Source organism: Panicum virgatum, chromosome 3K, assembly GCF_016808335.1.
Source record: "Panicum virgatum strain AP13 chromosome 3K, P.virgatum_v5, whole genome shotgun sequence".
NCBI classification, from domain to species: domain Eukaryota; kingdom Viridiplantae; phylum Streptophyta; class Magnoliopsida; order Poales; family Poaceae; genus Panicum; species Panicum virgatum.
In genome coordinates, this window is record NC_053138.1 from 42,370,724 (window position 1) to 42,390,235 (window position 19,512).

Here is a 19,512-nt window from a genome sequence, read left to right on the forward strand (position 1 = left end):
GCATCTTGTATCATAGGTTGAGAGTATACAGAGTCAATGACTTCCTGTACTGTAGCAGCTTGCTGTACATCAAAACCAGGAGAGGAGACTGGGTATGCTAGCTCTCACCCTCTCATGGAGCTACACATGGATGGAATCTCGGTGATACTGGTTGGTAGCCCCCACTGCTGCCAAGCTCCAATGAAACCATGTTGTTCGAAACTGTTGTAAAACAACCGGATTAGGAATAATTCACAAGGAGGGCAGAAGCACTTAATCCGACTTTGATTGGTAATGAAACTGTAGTTTAGTTCCGAGTGTATATACGAGGAAAAAATTTATTGTAAATCATCAAAATTCAGATGATAAAGAACAGTTTCTCATATATACTTGTGCCTTGTATTTTGTTCTTCTGACTATCATAAAAGGCGTGAGAGGGAGACGATACAACCGCTGACTACCTGTTTTCCAACCGAAACATGAATGAAATAGGTACCGCGAGAGAGAGGTTTATGCACACTGCTGCATAAACCAATTAAGAACTGCCCAATCTCGAGACGTGCCCGCGCGCGCACCACGCGCAGCTGAACATGTGCACAGCGCTGAACCATTTACTGCCCCCGTCCGTCTTCATCAGCCCCATTACGCCGGCAGCAACTGCTAACCGCCCGAATTGCGTATTCGATCAATTGCGGCGTGTACGAGTGGTCTCCTTGCTGTACCGATATGCCCTCCGGCCACAGCCTCGAAATTCCACAGGATGGGAGAACGCGCGCTATAAATCCAGGGTGGCAAGGTGCATCCCAGTTTCTCGCTTGACTTCTGCGTCTTGCACTCTGCAGCAACAGTCGCAACGCCATGAGCTATCTGTTCCAGACCAGGAGTGAAAAAGCGACGCAACAAAAGCCAGAATCTTCAGAAGAACATCAGCGAAAGGTACCAGGCGGAACCTGAAGTGTCCTTTACTTAATTTCCTAATGGTTCAGATAGAGAGTAGTGAGTTGTGCCCATCTATTATGAACGGGAGCTGCTGGGCGACCTGGCGATGGAGATGCCGAGCTTCTTGTCGGACGGCACGATCCGCCGGTTCCTCCGGTCAAGGAACTGGAGCACAGAGAAAGCGGCCAAGTCTCTGAAAGAAGCTATCAAGTGGAGGCGCCAATTCAAGCCAGAAACGATTTGTTGGGTACTCGAATCTTTCGTCACCATATATGGGGGATTGTTATTTGGAAATGATAAGATAGACATGTGATGGCAACACCACTGACTTTCCTATTAACATAGGCCTACACCAGGGGTCAGCATTGAGCCCTTATTTATTTGCTTTAGTGATGGATGAGGTCACAAGGGATATACAAGGTGAGATCCCTTGGTGTATGCTCTTTGCTGATGATGTGGTGCTAGTTGACGAGAGTAGGGTAGGGGTTAATAAGAAGTTAGAACTGTGGAGACGCACGTTAGAGTCGAAAGGATTCAGACTTAGTAGGACCAAGACCGAGTACATGATGTGTGATTTCAGCGCGACTAGGCATGAGGGGGGAGACGTTAGTCTAGATGGGCAAGTGGTGGTCCAGAAGGATACTTTTCGGTATTTAGGATCGGTGCTACAAAAGGATGGCGACATTGATGAAGATGTTAGGCATAGAATTTCAGCTGGCTGGTTGAAATGGCGGCAAGCTTTTGGCATCCTTTGTGACAAGAGGGTGCCACAAAAGCTAAAAGTCAAATTCTATAGGACAGCAATTCGTCCGGCGATGTTATACGGTGCTGAATGTTGGCCTACAAAAAGACGACATGTGCAGCAACTGAGTGTAGCAGAGATGCGGATGTTGCGGTGGTTTTGCGGGCACACAAGGAGAGATAGAGTCCGGAACGAAGTTATTCGGGTTAGGGTCGGGGTGGCACCAATTGAGGAGAAACTTACTCAGCATCGGCTGAGATGGTTTGGACATGTCCAACGAAGGCCCCCTGAGGCACCGGTGCGTAATGGGGTTCTTGAGCGGGTCGATAATGTAAAGAGGGGTAGAGGTAGACCTAAACTGATGTGGGAGGAGTTGGTTAAAAGAGACCTTAAGGATTGGAATATCTCTAAAAAGATAGCTTTGGATAGGAGCGCTTGGAGACTAGCTATCAATGTGCCTGAACCTTGAACTTATTTCTTTCGGGTTTCATCTCTAGCCTACCCCAACTTGCTTGGGAAAAAAACCTATGTTGTTGTTGTTGTATGCACTTGATCTAGTCTTGATGAGTCCTTGTGCTTTATGTTAAACTTATGTTGAGCATGGTTCTGCATACTTGGGATCAATTGTTAGGACGACCTTGCTAGCATCGAGAACGAGGTTCGACGAGCGTATATACCAGATTATCTCGACAAGAATGGCCGAACTGTGTTCGTGATTATGACGTCAATAAAGGTCAGTTTGAGTTTGGACGCAGCTGCATATCTCTATAATCTAATACAGTAGCTTAGGCCTCAAATAAACATAGTTAACTTTTACACAATCAGTAAAAAAGCACAACTGCCCTTCTAAAATGCCATACATCTAAAGTTTTTTTTTACTAAATTTTGGTTATCAATACGAGCAACATCATATTGCTCAAGTAGAGTTGGACAAAAAGACATTTATGTATATGTTATGAGTTTGCTGTATACGTATAACTACGTTACAATGACTACATTTATATCTTGGAGGCTATATCTTTCCATACGAAAGTTGAAGAAGTCATATATCATGAATCTAATAAAGAAATGGACTTCATTTTAGTATAAAAACTCTTTGTCACACAGTTTCCCTTTAAATTGGCTCATAACATTAAATTGGCTCATATATGTTATGAGATAACCTATGTTTGTGTGAGCTAGCTGCATGATTGCAAGAACATAGATAAAATTAATGTAACCTTCGGAGTACCGAATCTAAAGTCCACAAAAATTCACATGAGATTTGTGTACAAGAATCTAGTTCCAATAATTTATTTGGCCCCCCTACTTCCTCTTTGTGGTACGTTTTACCTTGACTCTTGAGCGATTCTATTTTTCTACTTCCTCTGTATGATATGTTTTATTTTTCTTCTTGGCATGGTTCCATCCTTGATGGACTGGAATATTATTAGCATACATTCTTTTTGTCCCATTATGAAGAGGATTTCAGTAATACCAAGCACAAAGATAGATCACTCCCAATAAAACTTGGACTCTGAAGTGCATTTAGGCCGATAGATGTTAATGGTAAGTTTCGGTGATTAATGACAACCGTATGCGACTAACGTGTGTTTTGAAGGAAAAATTAATTATTAATTTAGTCTCATATGAAATGCGAAAAGAGACCCCTCAATTCGGAACAACCATGCGTGCCAAGGACTCAATTCTAAAGGTTAAGGACCTTTCTAGTCACAAGTGTCACAAGGAGATGAAGGACACTTGTTTTAGCTAGGGTTTATAGTTTTTAGTTCTTGACCGTACTATTAAGAGGGGTTCATGAGTTAGTAGCTTGATCAAAATTGAGTTGGCCTTAGAAATCTTGCGCACTCACTCAAAAACAGCAAAAGATGGTCAATAGAAGTTAACACAACGCTTGGAAGAAGAAACAATCGAAATTACATTCGAATCCAAGTCAATTCAGCTGAAAACATAGAAAAACAGCAGCACCGGTTGAACCGGTGCCCTAGCATCGGAGCATCCGATGCTTGGAGGAAGGACCGATGCCCTGTCGGTATATCTTCTCTGGATGCAGGCAGGAATCAAGTCAAAAACTCTATAGCACCGGTTGAACCGATGGTCCCAAGAAAAGCACCGGTGCATTAGATGTACTTTATTCCAGAGAGCATGTTTTGATGGACTTCAACTTCTCTTCAATACCGGTTGAACCGACGCTTCAGAATCAAAGCACCGGTGCATTAGACGTCCTATGTTCCAGAGAGCTTGTTTGAGTTGATCAGTGAAACTCTTCAGCACCGGTTGAACCGATGCCCTTTCGGATCATGCACCGGTGCAATGACGCAAGCCTGGATACTGTGTCAGAACCTCAACGGCTACAATTTGGACACAGAGAGACCGGTTGAACCGACGCCTCAAATCTGACACCCATCGGTTCTTCCGGTGCTCACGGTTTTTCTGCAGTGGACTTCCAACGGCTATGTAACTCTTTCCACTCTATATAAGGGCACCCAATGGCTCATTTCAGTTGCCTTTGACACCCTGAATACTTGAGGCCACCCTTGAGAAGAAGAGAAAGTGCTTTGAGCAAACAAGAGAAGATCTAGCATTTTATTTGTGCTTCAACCTTGAAGAATCCATCCTTTGCAAGTGTAGCAAGTGTGCTTGAGCTAGAGCCAACTGAGTGTAGGTCAAGTAAAGGCTTATGAGCTTGTTACTCTTGGTGTTTGACGGCACCTAGCCGGTCTTGGTGATCGGGAGGTTCTTGGTGAGCTCTTGGTGTTTGTGGGAGCCCAAAGACAAGAAGATTGTACACGGTGTGAAGCTCGTCGTTCCGGAGATGGAGAAAAAGCATTCTTAGTGATCACTTGCTCCTTGGTGAAGCAAGGGAGCTATACCCTTGTGTGGGTGCTCCAACGTGGATTAGGGGGGAGCGTCAACTCCTCGATACCACGGGAAAAAATCCGGTTGTCTCGTGTCTCTTACTTTTATTTCAAGCAATTAAATCCTTTTGTTGTTACTCTTGTCTTTGATTGCTTGTAGTTTGACTAGGACAACTTGCATGGTAGTGTGATCTCTTGCTTAGGTTTTGATATTGCTAGTGTGATATCTTTTAAGCAACATGATCATGATAGTGTGTTTACCTACCTAAGGACTTTGTGCTAGCATGCTCTAGTGACTAAGTTTCAAATTTATAAATTGGGCAATACTAGTCTAGGTTAAGGACTAGATAGAAATTTGAAAAAGTCCCAATTCAACCCCCCTTCTTGGGCCACGATCCTTACAATTGGTATCAAAGCAGGGGCTCTCTTTTTAGGCTTAAAATCCTAGAGTATGGCCGGGGGAAGTGGTGGTCCACCCAAGCTCGATGGGAGAAACTATGCTTATTGGAAAGCTCGCATGGCGGGTTACCTTGAGGCTATTAATCCCATCGCTTGGGCGGTCACGGAGAAACCTATAGTCGGTCCTTGGAATGAAGACCAAGTTAAATATGGTGCTAGAGCAAAGAATGCTTTATTTGATGCTCTTAGTGAGGAGATCTTTGCTCGTGTTCATAGCAAAAAGACCTCTCATGAAATTTGGGAAGCACTTGAAGCTATCTATGTTGGTTCTAAAAAGCTTCGTGAAGAAAAATATCAAGTGCTTAAGGAAAAATTTAATGAATTCAAAATGCTTCCAAATGAGTTGGTTGAACAAATGTTTGCTCGATTGAATGTGCTTATTGAGGACATTACCACTCTTGAAATTTCTCCTTTGTCTAACAGTGACATCATCCGGAAGATTCTACATTGTCTACACAAGCCCAAGTACAATATCGTCACCTCATTGCTATATGAGAAGGATCTTGAAACGCTTGAAGTGAGTGATGTTGTTGGGAAGATTCGGTCTCATGAGATGTTCCTCTTGGGAGAAGTTGATCCACCGCAAGACAAGAGAGATCTTGCACTCAAAGCTAAGAGTGATCATAAGTCCAAGAAAAAGAACAAGTGCAAAGCTCCATCACCAAGCTCAAGCAAAGATGAAGGTAACGAAGATTCAAGTGATGAAGATGGTGATGTTGAGCTAGCACTTCTCATGAGAAAGACCTCCAAGATGATGTCAAGGTTGAACAAGAGAGGGTACAACTATGACCCCAAGAAAAACAAGTTTCGTACCCGGAAGAGCAAGGACAATGTCAAGAAAGTTTGTTACAATTGTGGCAAATATGGTCATCTCTCATATGATTGTCCGGAGTCTTCAAAGCTCAACAAGAAACAAGAAGATGGTGACAATCAATACAAGACTTCAAAGAAAAGTCATGAGAAGAAGGACCACAAGAAGAAAGGGTCTTTCACAAGAAAAGAGAAGGTCAAGGCTTTTCTTGGAGAATGGATCACGGATGGTGAATCCTCAAATGATGACTAAAGTGATGAAGAATCCAAGCAAAAGATTGTGGGGATTGCCATGCATGATGATGAAGATGATGGTGATGAGGCACCTCTACCTCCACCACCCATGTGCTTCATGGCAAGAGGTAACTCCAAGGTGAACTACAAAGCCGGTGGCAATCATTGGGTGCTTGATAGCGGATGTACACAACACATGACCGGCTATGTAAAGATGTTCACCTCACTAGATGAAGATGTGGGCGATTATGAACATGTCACATTTGGTGACAACTCAAAAGGAAAAGTGGTAGGTTTGGGTAAGGTAGCCATTACCAAGGATCTCTCTATTTCTAATGTGTTGCTTGTTGAGTCGGTTAGTTTCAATTTGTTATCTATTGCTCAACTTTGTGATTTAGGACTAATATGCACCTTTAGTGATAGTGAGGTTATAGTGACAAGCAAGGAGGACAAAAGTTTAATATTCAAAGGATTTCGACATGGTAACATTTACCTTGTTGATTTCTCATCTAATGATGCAAGCTTGGCGACATGTCTCTTCTATAAGAACTCCATGGGTTGGCTTTGGCATCGCCGCATTGCTCATATTGGCATGAGCCAACTCAAGAAGGCCTTCAAACGAGGTATGGTGGTTGGTGTTAAAGATGTTACATTTGACAAAAACAAATTGTGTAGTGCTTGTCAAGCCGGGAAGCAATTTGCATCATCACATCCCATGAAGGCTTATTTGTCAACATCAAGAAGCTTGGAGCTACTACATATGGATCTCTTTGGGCCAACCACCTACAAAAGTCTTGGCGATAATCTCTATTGTCTTATAATTGTTGATGATTATTCTAGATATACTTGGACTTTCTTTTTAGAGGACAAGAGCAAGACTATGAGGATCTTCAAGATTTTTGTCAAGCAAGCTCAAAATGAATTTGAGTCAAGTGTTGTGAAGGTCCGGAGTGACAATGGCACGGAGTTTAGGAACACTCAAGTAGAAGAGCTTTGCAACGACTTGGGGATCAAGCATGAGTTTTCATCAACATACACACCCCAACAAAATGGAGTGGTGGAGAGGAAGAACAAGACATTGATCACCCTTGCAAGAGCAATGTTGGATGACTATGGCATCTCACAAAGATTTTGGGCGGAAGCCATCAACACCGCATGCCATGCATCCAACCGAGTTTATCTTCACCGCTTCTTGGGAAAGACACCCTATGAGCTTCTCATTGGGAGGAAGCCCAACATCTCCTACTTCCGGGTGTTTGGTTGCAAATGCTACATCTTCAAGAAAAGGAAGCACCTAGGCAAGTTTGAAAGTAGATGTGATGTTGGTTTTCTTATTGGTTATTCATCAAACTCCAAAGCATATCGAGTATTCAATAGTGCTACAAGCAAGATTGAAGAAACTTGTGATGTGGAGTTTGATGAGACTAATGGCTCCCAAGGGGAAGTTTTCTCTTGTGATGATGTAGGTGATGAACCACTTCGAGAAGTCGTGAAGAACATCACTATTGGGCAAGTCAAGCCAAAGGAGGAGGTAGAAGAGCTACAAGCCTCATCCACTCAAGTTGAAGTCACTTCCAAGGATGACTCAAAGGATGAAGACAAGTCTACATCATCACATCACCATGATGAGTCATCCGATGAAGAAGATGATGCCTCACCTCCTTTTCATGATGTCCAAGATGAACAAATGGTTGAAGAGCAACTTCCATTTGATGACACGCACATCACAAGTGAACAAGCCCAAACTCAAGATCAAGATGATGAATCACTAGAAGAATCAACGTCTCAAGCACAAGAGAGGCATACAAGAACTTCAAGGAATCATCCCATTGACTTGGTCATGGGTAATCCCTTCGGTGGAGTAAGAACTCGTAGACGTCAATATGCCTCCTTTTGTGAACATTACTCTTTTGTTTCTTGCTTGGAACCCACAAATATAGATGAAGCTCTTGAGGACCCGTATTGGGTGATGGCCATGCAAGAAGAGATCAACAACTTCATCTGCAATGAAGTTTGGGTTCTTGAAGAACGTCCTCAAGACAAGAATATCATTGGTACTAAGTGGGTCTTCCGCAACAAACAAGATGAGCATGGTGTAGTGATCCGCAACAAGGCAAGACTTGTGGCAAAGGGCTTTGCACAAGTTGAAGGGTTGGACTTTGGTGAAACTTTTGCCCCCGTTGTAAGTCTTGAAGCTATCCGTATCCTTTTAGCGTATGCTTCACATCATAACATGAAACTCTTTCAAATGGATGTGAAGAGTGCGTTCTTAAATGGCTTTATTAATGAGTTGGTGTTTGTTGAACAACCTCCCGGGTTTGAAGACTCTGGATATCCTAACCATGTTTATAAGTTGCACAAGGCACTCTACGGGCTCAAGCAAGCGCCAAGGGCTTGGTATGAACGCCTTCGTGACTTTCTTCTTAATAAGGGCTTCAAGATCGGGAGGGTGGATACAACTCTATTCACAAGAATCATCAATGAAGAGCTATTCGTATGTCAAATTTATGTTGATGATATCATTTTTGGTTCAACTAACCCCACTCTTTGCAAAGAATTTGGAGAAATGATGGCTAGGGAATTTGAGATGTCCATGATCGGTGAGCTCAATTTCTTCATTGGATTTCAAATCAAGCAATTGAAGGAAGTGACTTTCATCCATCAAGAAAAGTATACAAAGGATATTCTCAAGAAATTCAAGATGGATGATTGCAAGCCGATCAAGAGTCCAATGCCAACTAATGGACATCTTGACTTAGATGAGGGAGGTAAATCGGTTGACCAAACTCTCTATCGTTCTATGATTGGGTCGCTTCTTTACCTAACTGCATCTAGGCCTGATATCATGTTTAGCGTATGCATGTGTGCTCGTTTTCAAGCTAATCCTAAGGAATCACACATTAGTGCGGTTAAGAGGATCCTTAGATATCTCAAGCATACGCCTAGCATAGGCTTGTGGTACCCCAAAGGCGCTAGTTTTACACTCTTGGGATACTCGGATTCGGACTTTGCCGGATGTCGTGTGGATCGCAAGAGTACATCGGGTGGGTGCCACTTGCTAGGGCGTTCCTTAGTCTCTTGGTCATCAAAGAAACAAAATTCCGTGGCCTTGTCAACCGTGGAGGCGGAATACATTGCCGCCGGGGCTTGTTGTGCGCAAATCCTCTACATGAAGCAAAGCCTCTTGGACTATGGTGTAGTATTAGATAGGATTCCGCTCCTTTGTGATAACGAGAGTGCCATTAAAATTGCTAATAACCCGGTTCAACACTCTCGTACCAAGCACATAGATATTCGCCATCACTTTCTAAGAGATTATGTGGCAAGGAATGATATACTACTTTGTGGTGTTCGTTCCGAAGATCAATTGGCGGATATCTTCACCAAACCTCTAGATGAGAGCACCTTCTGTAGGTTGCGAAGTGAGCTTAACATTTTAGATGCTTCTAACGTCATATAATTGTCTTGTCATATAGATGTATTTCATATGTACATGTGTTAGGGGCTTGTCTAATCTTGTCAAGATAGTGACAAACATGGGTCTTGCATGAGCCGGTGGTCTTGGTTTCGCTCATGGCATGAAGATTGGTTCATCATGAAGAAGCTTGCCGAGGGTTCAAACTTGACAAGATAGATTTAAATTTTTTTTTGCAATGCATGTGCTTGTCATATAGAATGCATCCATGTTTAATTCTAAGCTTTGCATTGGCATTGCATCACGTTAGTAGCATCACAAGGGAGCAAATCACACTTCGAGAAAGATATTCATGCTAAATATGAAATATCATCTCTACAAGGGTGATAAGATCAATGTTGCGCTTTCATGCCTATTGAGTCACGTCCTATCGAACTTAATGTTTCAATCTCTAAGTTCATAGGCAAAGTGGCTCATACATTTGGTTTTTGTGTTTAAAACCTCGCTTGGATCTTAATTTGCCTATGTTTATGTAAAAGCTTGCGAGCACTTAGTATGAGTGTTTGAGGGGTGAGGTTGTCGCTCGAAAATGGTCCAAATTGAGTGTTTATGGCTTTGGTTTTGTAAATTTGGATCAGAAGTAGAGTTTGTAGTTCAGCAGAAATTTTCCTTAACCACCGGTTAAACCGACGCCCTGTTTTTACCTTCATCGGTTCAACCGGTGCTTAAGTCTTCGTGGCTCGGTTTCTGCATCGTCTCTGGAACAACCTCCGACCGTTACACCGATGACCACCGGTGCATCCGATGGTTGGCGGATGAACCGACGCCTCAGCATCGGTTCAACCGGTGCTATTGCGTGGAGTTTTGGCCCTTGCAGTGTCTCTGGACCTTACTCCTGCCGTTGCACCGACACCCATCGGTTGTTCCGATGCCTCAGTAACGGTTCTTCCAGTGCCCTCTGTTGACCCGTTTTCAACTCTTTTAGATCTGGTCAAACTCAAACCGGTGGATACACCGATGCCTTTTTTTTCGAACCATCGGAACTTCCGGTGCTTTAGGGTTGGCGGGCCCGCACGTCCTGTTTCTCTTAACCCTTCAGCGGGCCCCACGCGTCAGTCTCTATCTTCTTTCTTCCTCCTCGCGAAACCGCGCCGCCCGAGCACCCGCGCCCGTACGCCGCTCCGTCGCCGCCACTCCTGCGCCGCCCCTCCGCCGCCGCTCACGCGCCGCCTGCTCGCCACTCCTAGCCGCTGCCGCTGCCAGTCCCCTGCGCCGCCCGCACACCGCGTTCGCGCCAGACCCGCGCCGCTCCTGCAACAACCGCGCACCGCCGCCAACAAGGTCCAGCGCCGCCGCCTTCAGCACCAGCACGCCCTTCTCCACGCCGTGCACCTCCACCCTCCTCTGGATCTCCTAGAGCACAGGAAACCAAGTTCATCGTGCCCCTCCCATCTTGTGCTCACCTGCACTCAAGGTGTTCGACAGATTGTCCCCAAGACAATTTGCGTCAACTTTGTCGTTTCTTCCTCGCTTAATACATTAGGGTATGAACTGCTCCTCCTAGAATGTGGTGTATCTTCTTTTTCTTATTCTTTACACACATGTTCTCACATATCACTTACCTTGCACAAATCACACTCTTGCTCTCCACTACGAAATCTCGTTTAGTATGTTTTATCCACAGCTATCCACTAGAATTCACGTCATAGGCTCAAATCAAAATCCTTGTGTTTGCCTCTCTATGACAGATGGCTGGTGACAAGAAGGGCAAGGGTAAGATGGTTGTGCAGAAGAAGAAGAAGCGCACCCGTGAGGACCGCGAGCGAGAGCAAGCTGAGGCAGTTGCAGACGCAGCAGGCAGGGTTCACTCAAGATCAGAGATCCTCAGGCTCAGGGGGAGCCACAGCAGTAGTTACGTCGCTCAGGACGTACTCAGACAGCTCAGACCACACCTGAGTCCCGCTCACGTCCACGGACTCGAGGTGGTGGCACGCAGAGGGGAGCAGGTCATGCACAGCAGCACACCGGCAGTGGCACTGAGATGGGAGGTCAGGACAGTGCTGAGGAGCTGCCTGAGGTTGAATTATTTGATCTCATGGGTATTCCAGGACCTAGGGTCAAGAGACTGAGATATGTCACCCCGGAGCAGTGGTTTCCCGAGCAAAGAGACGTTGGAGTTGATCGTCGCTTTCACACTCTGCTTCAGGAGTCTTTTTACCACGCCTACTGCCAGTTGGATATCAAGATCAGTGAGCACAAGATGCTCCATTGGGTAGCTATGTGTGTAGCAGCAGGTGGGACTCCAGTGCTTCCTCTCTTTGAGAGATATGTTGGTTTGCCTGCTCTACTCAGTGAGAGGTCCAGATACATTCGAGAGTGGGTTCGACTCTTCTACGCCACTCTGTTTATTGAGGAGGACCGGCAGTTTATTGATTTCATGTTCCAGGAGAGGCACTATCGTTTGACTCGAGCTCGACTGGCTACCCTCCTTGGAGTTCAGATTGCCGAGGAGCCACACTTCGTGCACTATCAGGCTTATGGTAGCACGGTGCCTCCTCGTTGTCCTCATGAGTCTCACGTCCCATCTGATGAGGAGATCAGTGTTCTCTTTCAGCAGCCCTTCCTACCTGGCACACCGAGGACTCCGGACAGGCTGACTCCCATGGCACACTCTATCCACCTAGCTCTGAGGAAGAGTCTGCTATTCCGGATTGGATACAACGAGGGGGTTACAGCTCTGCAGCAGTGGCTCTTACTATACATCATGACAGGTTGTGACTTTGACCTTGTCGACTTCTTCATCTGCGAGCTAGAGGACGTGATCATGGATGGGATGACTGTTCACCGTCGTCACCCCTTCGCTCATTGGATCTGCTGGATACTTGCTCAGCTCAGTCAGAATGAGCATATGGATGAGCTGGAGCAGTCGAGGACACACTTCAGTTTTTACTCACCTGCTACTCCTCGAGATGGTCGTCGTGGCTCGAGAGGTCAGCGCCGAGCACAGCGGGTTCTGGATGAGCGTTCCTTGGCTGAGGGCAGAGTTGCAGACGATCCGACAGCAGCCGAGGACGCTTCACTAGCAGCAGCAGAGGCCCAGCTCCCACACTACCTGATCACAGACTCAGAGGACTCGGAGGATGACGAGGATTTCTTTCCCACTGTTATTGTTCCTCGAGGTGCCCATGACGATGAGGCAGGATCCTCCAGTGCAGCACGAGCCCCTGCTCCTCCAGTTACCACTGCACAGGTCACACAGCCAGACTCTCTTGCAGCTATACTTACTCGGCTCTCTGACCAGCAGGACCGGTTTGCTGCAGCTCAGCTGAGTATGCAAGCCGAGCAGGCTCGCCAGCAGGAGGCCCAGACGTTAGTGCTTGAGGGGATTAGACAGCAGCAGGAGGCCATGAGGCTACAGCTACAGCAGCAGTCCCAGATTCAGCAGCAGATGTTCACATTCTTCTCGGGATGCTTCGGTCAGCTATACCGTCACTCTGGACTACCTGAGCCTCAGCTCCCCACACCCCAGCAGCTCCAGTTCGACCCCACAGCTCCTGCTCCACCTGTTGGCGGTTTTGTGCAGACACCTTTGGCGTCATTCCCGATGTCACCCTTTCTTCAGACCGGGTTGTTTGCCAGTCCTGCTCATACTTCCACCACTGCTCCGGCTCATGCTCCACAGCCTAGTATCTGGACCGCCGAGCATATTGTAGAGTTCCTCAGACAGCAGCAGGTTCTGCATCAGCTACAGCACCCCTCAGCTTAGTCACTCACGTTCGACTCACCATCATAGCCTGAGGTGCTCCGTCCGTCAGTCGTATGCCCCACTCAGCCAGGCCTAACTCCCGTCACGTCTGCTCCTCCGACGGACTCCACTGTCGTCGCCAAGCCAGCTTCTACAACTACACCAGCTACTTCTGCTGTTCCGACGACTCCGGTCGAGCAGAAGTCCTCTTCGGTCGACGACGACTGGACGGACGACGACGCCGACGACTCCGCCGCTCAGTTTTCCACCGGACCCAGCCGGAAGACCCCACCTTCTCCAGCTCAGGATTAGATCGCCTTTCTTTTTGGTGCTTTGTTGCCAAAGGGGGAGATAAATAGGGGGAGTAGAGATAGGGGGAGCTTGGTGGTTTGTGGCGTGACTGGATCTTCATGGATTTTGTATATGGACATGTTTTTTGGATTTTGTGTATGCTCTGTGTTGACATGTCCCTACATGTGCTTTATTTCATGTAATGCATGCTTGTTTATCGCTTTCAATTTCAGATCTTGTGTATCTCTACTTTGTGTTGTCATCAATCACCAAAAAGGGGGAGATTGAAGTGCATATAGGCCGATAGATGTTAATGGTAAGTTTCGGTGATTAATGACAACCGTATGCGACAAACGTGTGTTTTGAAGGAAAAATTAATGATTAATTTAGTCTCATATGAAATGTGAAAAGAGACCCCTCAATTCGGAACAACCATGCGTGCCAAGGACTCAATTCTAAAGGTTAAGGACCTTTCTAGTCTTAAGTGTCACAAGGTGATGAAGGACACTTGTTTTAGCTAGGGTTTATAGTTTTTAGTTCTTGACCGTACTATTAAGAGGGGTTCATGAGTTAGTATCTTGATCAAAATTGAGTTGGCCTTAGAAATCTTGCACACTCACTCAAGAACAGCAAAAGATGGTCAATAGAAGTTAACACAACGCTTGGAAGAAGAAACAATCGAAGTTACATTCGAATCCAAGTCAATTCAGCTGAAAATATAGAAAAACAGCAGCACCGGTTGAACCGGTGCCCTAGCATCGGAGCATCCGATGTTTGGAGGAAGGACCGATGCCCTGTCGATCTATCTTCTCTGGATGCAGGCAGGAATCAAGTCAAAAACTCTATAGCACCGGTTGAACCGATGGTCCCAAGAAAAGCACCGGTGCATTAGATGTACTTTGTTCCAGAAAGCATGTTTTGATGGACTTCAACTTCTCTTCAACACCGGTTGAACCGACGCTTCAGAATCAAAGCACCGGTGCATTAGACGTCCTATGTTCCAGAGAGCTTGTTTGAGTTGATCAGTGAACCTCTTCAGCACCGGTTGAACCGATGCCCCTTCGGATCATGCACCGGTGCAATGACGCAAGCCTGGATACTGTGTCAGAACCTCAACGGCTACAATTTGGACACAGAGAGACCGGTTGAACCGACGCCTCAAATCTGACACCCATCGGTTCTTCCGGTGCTCACGGTTTTTCTGCAGTGGACTTCCAACGGCTATGTAACTCTTTCCACTCTATATAAGGGCACCCCATGGCTCATTTCAGTTGCCTTTGACACCCTGAATACTTGAGGCCACCCTTGAGAAGAAGAGAAAGTGCTTTGAGCAAACAAGAGAAGATCTAGTACTTTGTTTGTGCTTCAACCTTGAAGAATCCATCCTTTGCAAGTGTAGCAAGTGTGCTTGAGCTAGGGCCAACTGAGTGTAGATCATGTGAAGGCTTAGGAGCTTGTTACTCTTGGTGTTTGACGGCACCTAGCCGGTCTTGGTGATCGGGAGGTTCTTGGTGAGCTCTTGGTGTTTGTGAGAGCCCCAAGACAAGAAGATTGTACACGGTGTGAAGCTCGCCGTTCCGGAGATGGAGAAAGAGCATTCTTAGTGATCACTTGCTCCTTGGTGAAGCAAGGGAGCTATACCCTTGTGTGGGTGCTCCAACGTGGATTAGGGGGAGCGTCAACTCCTCGATACCACGGGAAAAAATCCGGTTGTCTCGTGTCTCTTACTTTTATTTCAAGCAATTAAATCCTTTTGTTGTTACTCTTGTCTTTGATTGCTTGTAGTTTGACTAGGACAACTTGCATGGTAGTGTGATCTCTTGCTTAGGTTTTGATCTTGCTAGTGTGATATCTTTTAAGCAACATGATCATGATAGTGTGTTTACCTACCTAAGGACCTTGTGCTAGCATGCTCTAGTGACTAGGTTTCAAATTTATAGATTGGGCAATACTAGTCTAGGTTAAGGACTAGATAGAAATTTAAAAAAGTCCCAATTCAACCCCCCCTTCTTGGGCCACGATCCTTACAGACTCTGATTCTTGTAGTTTGTATTGTAGCCTTGATTTTGTTCATCTTGTGTACTTAATTGGACATGTTCAACAGAGCTTAACTTCAACAAAGGAACATATTCAACAGCTAGTGTATAACCTGGAAAATATGGCCATGAACTCAGAAGATGCACAAGAAGAGAATGTTGTTTGGATGTGTAATTTCAGTGGTTGGACACTATCATCTACGCCATTATGGGAGACCCGTGAATCGCTGCACATAATTCAGAAGTATTATCCAGGGTTGATTGGAGCCGCGATTCTCTGCAACCCTCCCAAGATATTTGAATCATTCTGGAAGGTACTTGTGAACTATTTATCATCTATAACTTTTATCCAGCAGTTTGAATCTGTCACTTTTCGTTGCATGAAATTTTTGTAAGTTGTCAGTTTATCACAATATTGTAATTGCGACAAGTATACCATCAGTGTCTAGTTCAAATCATCATATGTTAGGAGACTTTTTTTCATTAGAACTTAATATGATGTATAAATTACACCTTCCAAAACGACTTTATACATCACAAAATTTAGTCAACACAATATTCTATTTCTATATTGATTGATGACTTGTTATGTGAAAAATTGTCAGTGCAATTTGACACACTTCCTTTTGCAGATTATAAAGCAGTTCCTCGAACCAACATTGCAAGAGAAGATAAAATTTATTTACAGCAACAATGCAGAGAGCCAGAGGATTATGACTGATATGTTTGACATGGACAAGCTGGAGTCTGCATTTGGTGGAAGAAACACAGCTAGCCTTGATATTAACAAGTATGCTGAAAGAATGAGAAGAATAGATCAGATAAGGGTAACATGCAAGCACGCAAATAGAAGCACCTGATTTTCCTGACCAGGAAGAAGATCGTTTCCCTTGTGAGCATTAAAGAGTACTTGGAACTACGATGTCAACAGCTAATATATACGAAGAACACTGAAACCTTATATTTACAAGGATGTGTACTGAGCCAAGGAAGCTCGATTTCATTAAATAGCTTAAGCTCGATAATTATGAGCTCCTTGGAGGTTAAACGTTGAAGATCTTTTTTACATGATTCATGATTTGTTTTTTTTTCAGTCCCGAGAAAATTTAACAGAAAGATGAAGTCTGTAACACTGGAGTATAAGAAATTAATGATAATAATAATGGTGCCTATTTAATTGGACGCAAGTCTGCTATGAAAGGTAGCTTATAGCTGCTTTCAAGATATGTATCGAATTTGAATAGGGATAAGTTATTGTAATGCTGTCAGACGTTCTGAATTTTCTGAATATTTGCATAACTAAATTTCATAAAAGAAGGGTTCGGAGTCTAATATGTGTATACGTGATATTACAATTGGATCTAATTAAGTTCACTACTACAAAATTGCTAATATGGGATGTTTTGTCACAGGCACGCACGTTATTTGTAACCATCTGATGTTGTGTTATCTCCAACCTTAAATTGAAAACCGTCCTAGATGTACTTGTTTTGCTACAGTGCTAAATAAAATCACTCATCCTATTGATGACCAAAATTTCATGGCCCAAATGATATCCAAGGACCAATGGTGGTCACTCTTGGATGATGAGTGATTGACAATATTGTGCAGATTTGATGTATCTTTTAGCTTGTGATGTGCAGGTGTAGAATGCGACAACACGTACTAAAGGGCGAGATCCAGCTTGGTGCGATGGACCATGCAGTGATGATGGTCAAGCAAGATGCTTGGCACTAATGCATTATATGGTGGTGAAGGACAAGTTGAGGATTGACGCCAAGGGACCCGAGCGGTCCGGGCAGACTAATGGACGATCCACATGGTGCACGATCAAAGCAAGAGTCAGTACAAGAAACTATTTAATCTGTGACGGATTGTTCATGACGGTTTCGGAGAACATCATCGATTTACAGGTATGGGTACCAAGCCCAAAAAACCGTGACATTTTATCAATTTTGCCAGGCCCAAAACATTGTGACGTTTAAGCAAATTTGTCACGAACAACAATCTAAAAATCATTGCCATATGGAAAAAAATAGAAGCATATGGAGAAGTAAAAAACTTGCGGAAGCTAAGTTTCAACTTTGGAACCTATTTTAACCCAAAAGTTTTGAACTATGAGACTTGGTTTATTATGCCTTCCGGTATTTAGTCTTTTTATAATTCTCTTCCCGCGCCACCTCACAAAATGATAAAAAACACGGCGGAGTGATGTTTTGAACCTAGCTAGTGCGGCTTAAGAGTTGAGGACATCACCACCAAACCACCTACTTATTTGTGGTAAGCACTGTTATATAATTTTGCTTAATTGCTACCTTTCTAAGACTGACGCAGACTCAGCCCAGCTCGAGTCGGTCCACATCAGCCTAGTTCCAGCTCGACTCGGCCCATACGAGCCCAGGTTGCCAATTGACAATTGAAATTTACTCATAAAAGAAAAAAATGGCGCAAGAAGAGGGGGTTCAAACGTAGGCTATGTTAGTTGTTGTGTTTGCTTTTAGCATTTTAAACATTTTGTATAGATCCAACCATTTTGCGAACAATATATACCCTATTTTTTGCAAAATCAAATGAACTTTTATTTCAAGCTTACACATCCATAAAACTATTCTATGGCAATTTTCAGAAATTTTGGAGAAATTTTAGATATTACTATCATTATTTTATATTAAGGTTGCATAAAGAAGTTTGAATTATCCCTAAAAATTATTTACAATCCTATTCCATTTACGAGATATGAGCTATAATAGAACGGAGACACTTAAAATATTTTTTTGGTATTTTCATAGATATTATTTGAGATACTTGTACTTCAAATAATAATTGTACAAAAATTACTAATTGTACTCGGACTCTGTTTGGACTGGTCAGACCCACTGATCAGACCGATCGGTCATGCCAGACCAGCTATAGAAGCCTCGACCGACCAGACCACCAGAACACACCGGTCAGTCAGGTCTCTGCCAATTTTAGTCGTCAACACCCACGTGGGCTGCTTGGCCTGGTGCCTGAGCTGCTGGAGCGCTGGCTTCTAGGCTGCCTCCTGTGCCTTGGGCCGCCTGCCCCACCTGGAGCTGTGCTCCCTTGCGCACGCGAGCAAGGCGCCTAGCTTGCAGCGCGGCCGATCATTCACCAACTTTGGTTCATCGGCATGAACCTTTCACTTGACCTTACTGCATTTGCCGACCGCCACGTCGCATTACTGCTAGAAAAATGAGCATTCCTCCTAGGGCCCCTTTGGCATAGCTTTAAGAAGAGCTTCAAAAATAGCTTCTTGTGAAGCTATGCCAAAGAGGTAAAACTGTAGCAGCTTCTTCCTTGAAGCAACCTGTGAAGCTATCCATATGCTTCCACTAGCGGGGTGAAGCTAAAAAACATGGCTTCACCCAGCTTCACTAGGAAGAAGAAATTTCGCCAAATGTTTTTCAAAACAGCTTTAGCTTCACCAGAAAAGCTGATTCACCAGAAAAGCTGCTTCACAAACTATTTTAAGAGAAGCTAAAGCTATACCAAACGGGGCCTTAGTATCAGTTAACTTTTGGTCCCATACTAAAGTCGCCACGGGGTCATTTTAGTACCGAGTCCAAATTTAAACGCTCTCCGAGCTATTTTAGTAATAGGACAGTGTCTTGGCCCGGTACTAAATGATTCTCTACGGGTTATTTCAAATGGAATGCATCTTCCATCTAGACATATTTGATGCATAAGTGGGATGGTAAGGTAGCTGCGCGCGAGGCTGAAGGTTATTGGTTCGAATCCTCGCAACCGCGAACGTTGTGCGTGTGTGGGCCTCCTGGGGGTTTGTAATATTTTTTCTTTATTTTTTTAGGTGCAAAGCCGTTTAGTACCGGCCGGTACCGACAAGTGGTAAACAACCCCTTTAGTACCGAGCCTTTTGGCCGGTACTAAAGCCATTTAGTACCGGCTAATCAGTACCGGTCAGCCGTCCGGTACTAGAGGGGTTGTTGACCGGTATTAGTGTATATTTTTCTAGCTGTGCATCT

General features: G+C 44.5%; 1 protein-coding gene across 2 annotated transcripts; it reads left to right on the plus strand.

Moving 5' to 3' along the window:
* The first annotated feature begins 649 nt into the window (after positions 1 to 649).
* LOC120699218 (phosphatidylinositol transfer protein 3-like) lies at positions 650 to 16,695 on the plus strand. 2 transcript variants are annotated; one of them, XM_039983125.1, is made up of 4 exons: positions 650 to 915; positions 2,292 to 2,393; positions 15,577 to 15,822; positions 16,141 to 16,695. In XM_039983125.1, exons 1-4 carry the CDS (start codon positions 838 to 840, stop codon positions 16,366 to 16,368), a joined length of 654 nt encoding a protein of 217 aa, XP_039839059.1. In that variant the 5' UTR covers positions 650 to 837; the 3' UTR covers positions 16,369 to 16,695. The 2 variants fall into 2 exon arrangements, with proteins under 2 accessions (XP_039839059.1, XP_039839058.1); XM_039983124.1 differs by having other exon boundaries at positions 779 to 1,165.
* Positions 16,696 to 19,512: the final 2,817 nt, after the last annotated feature.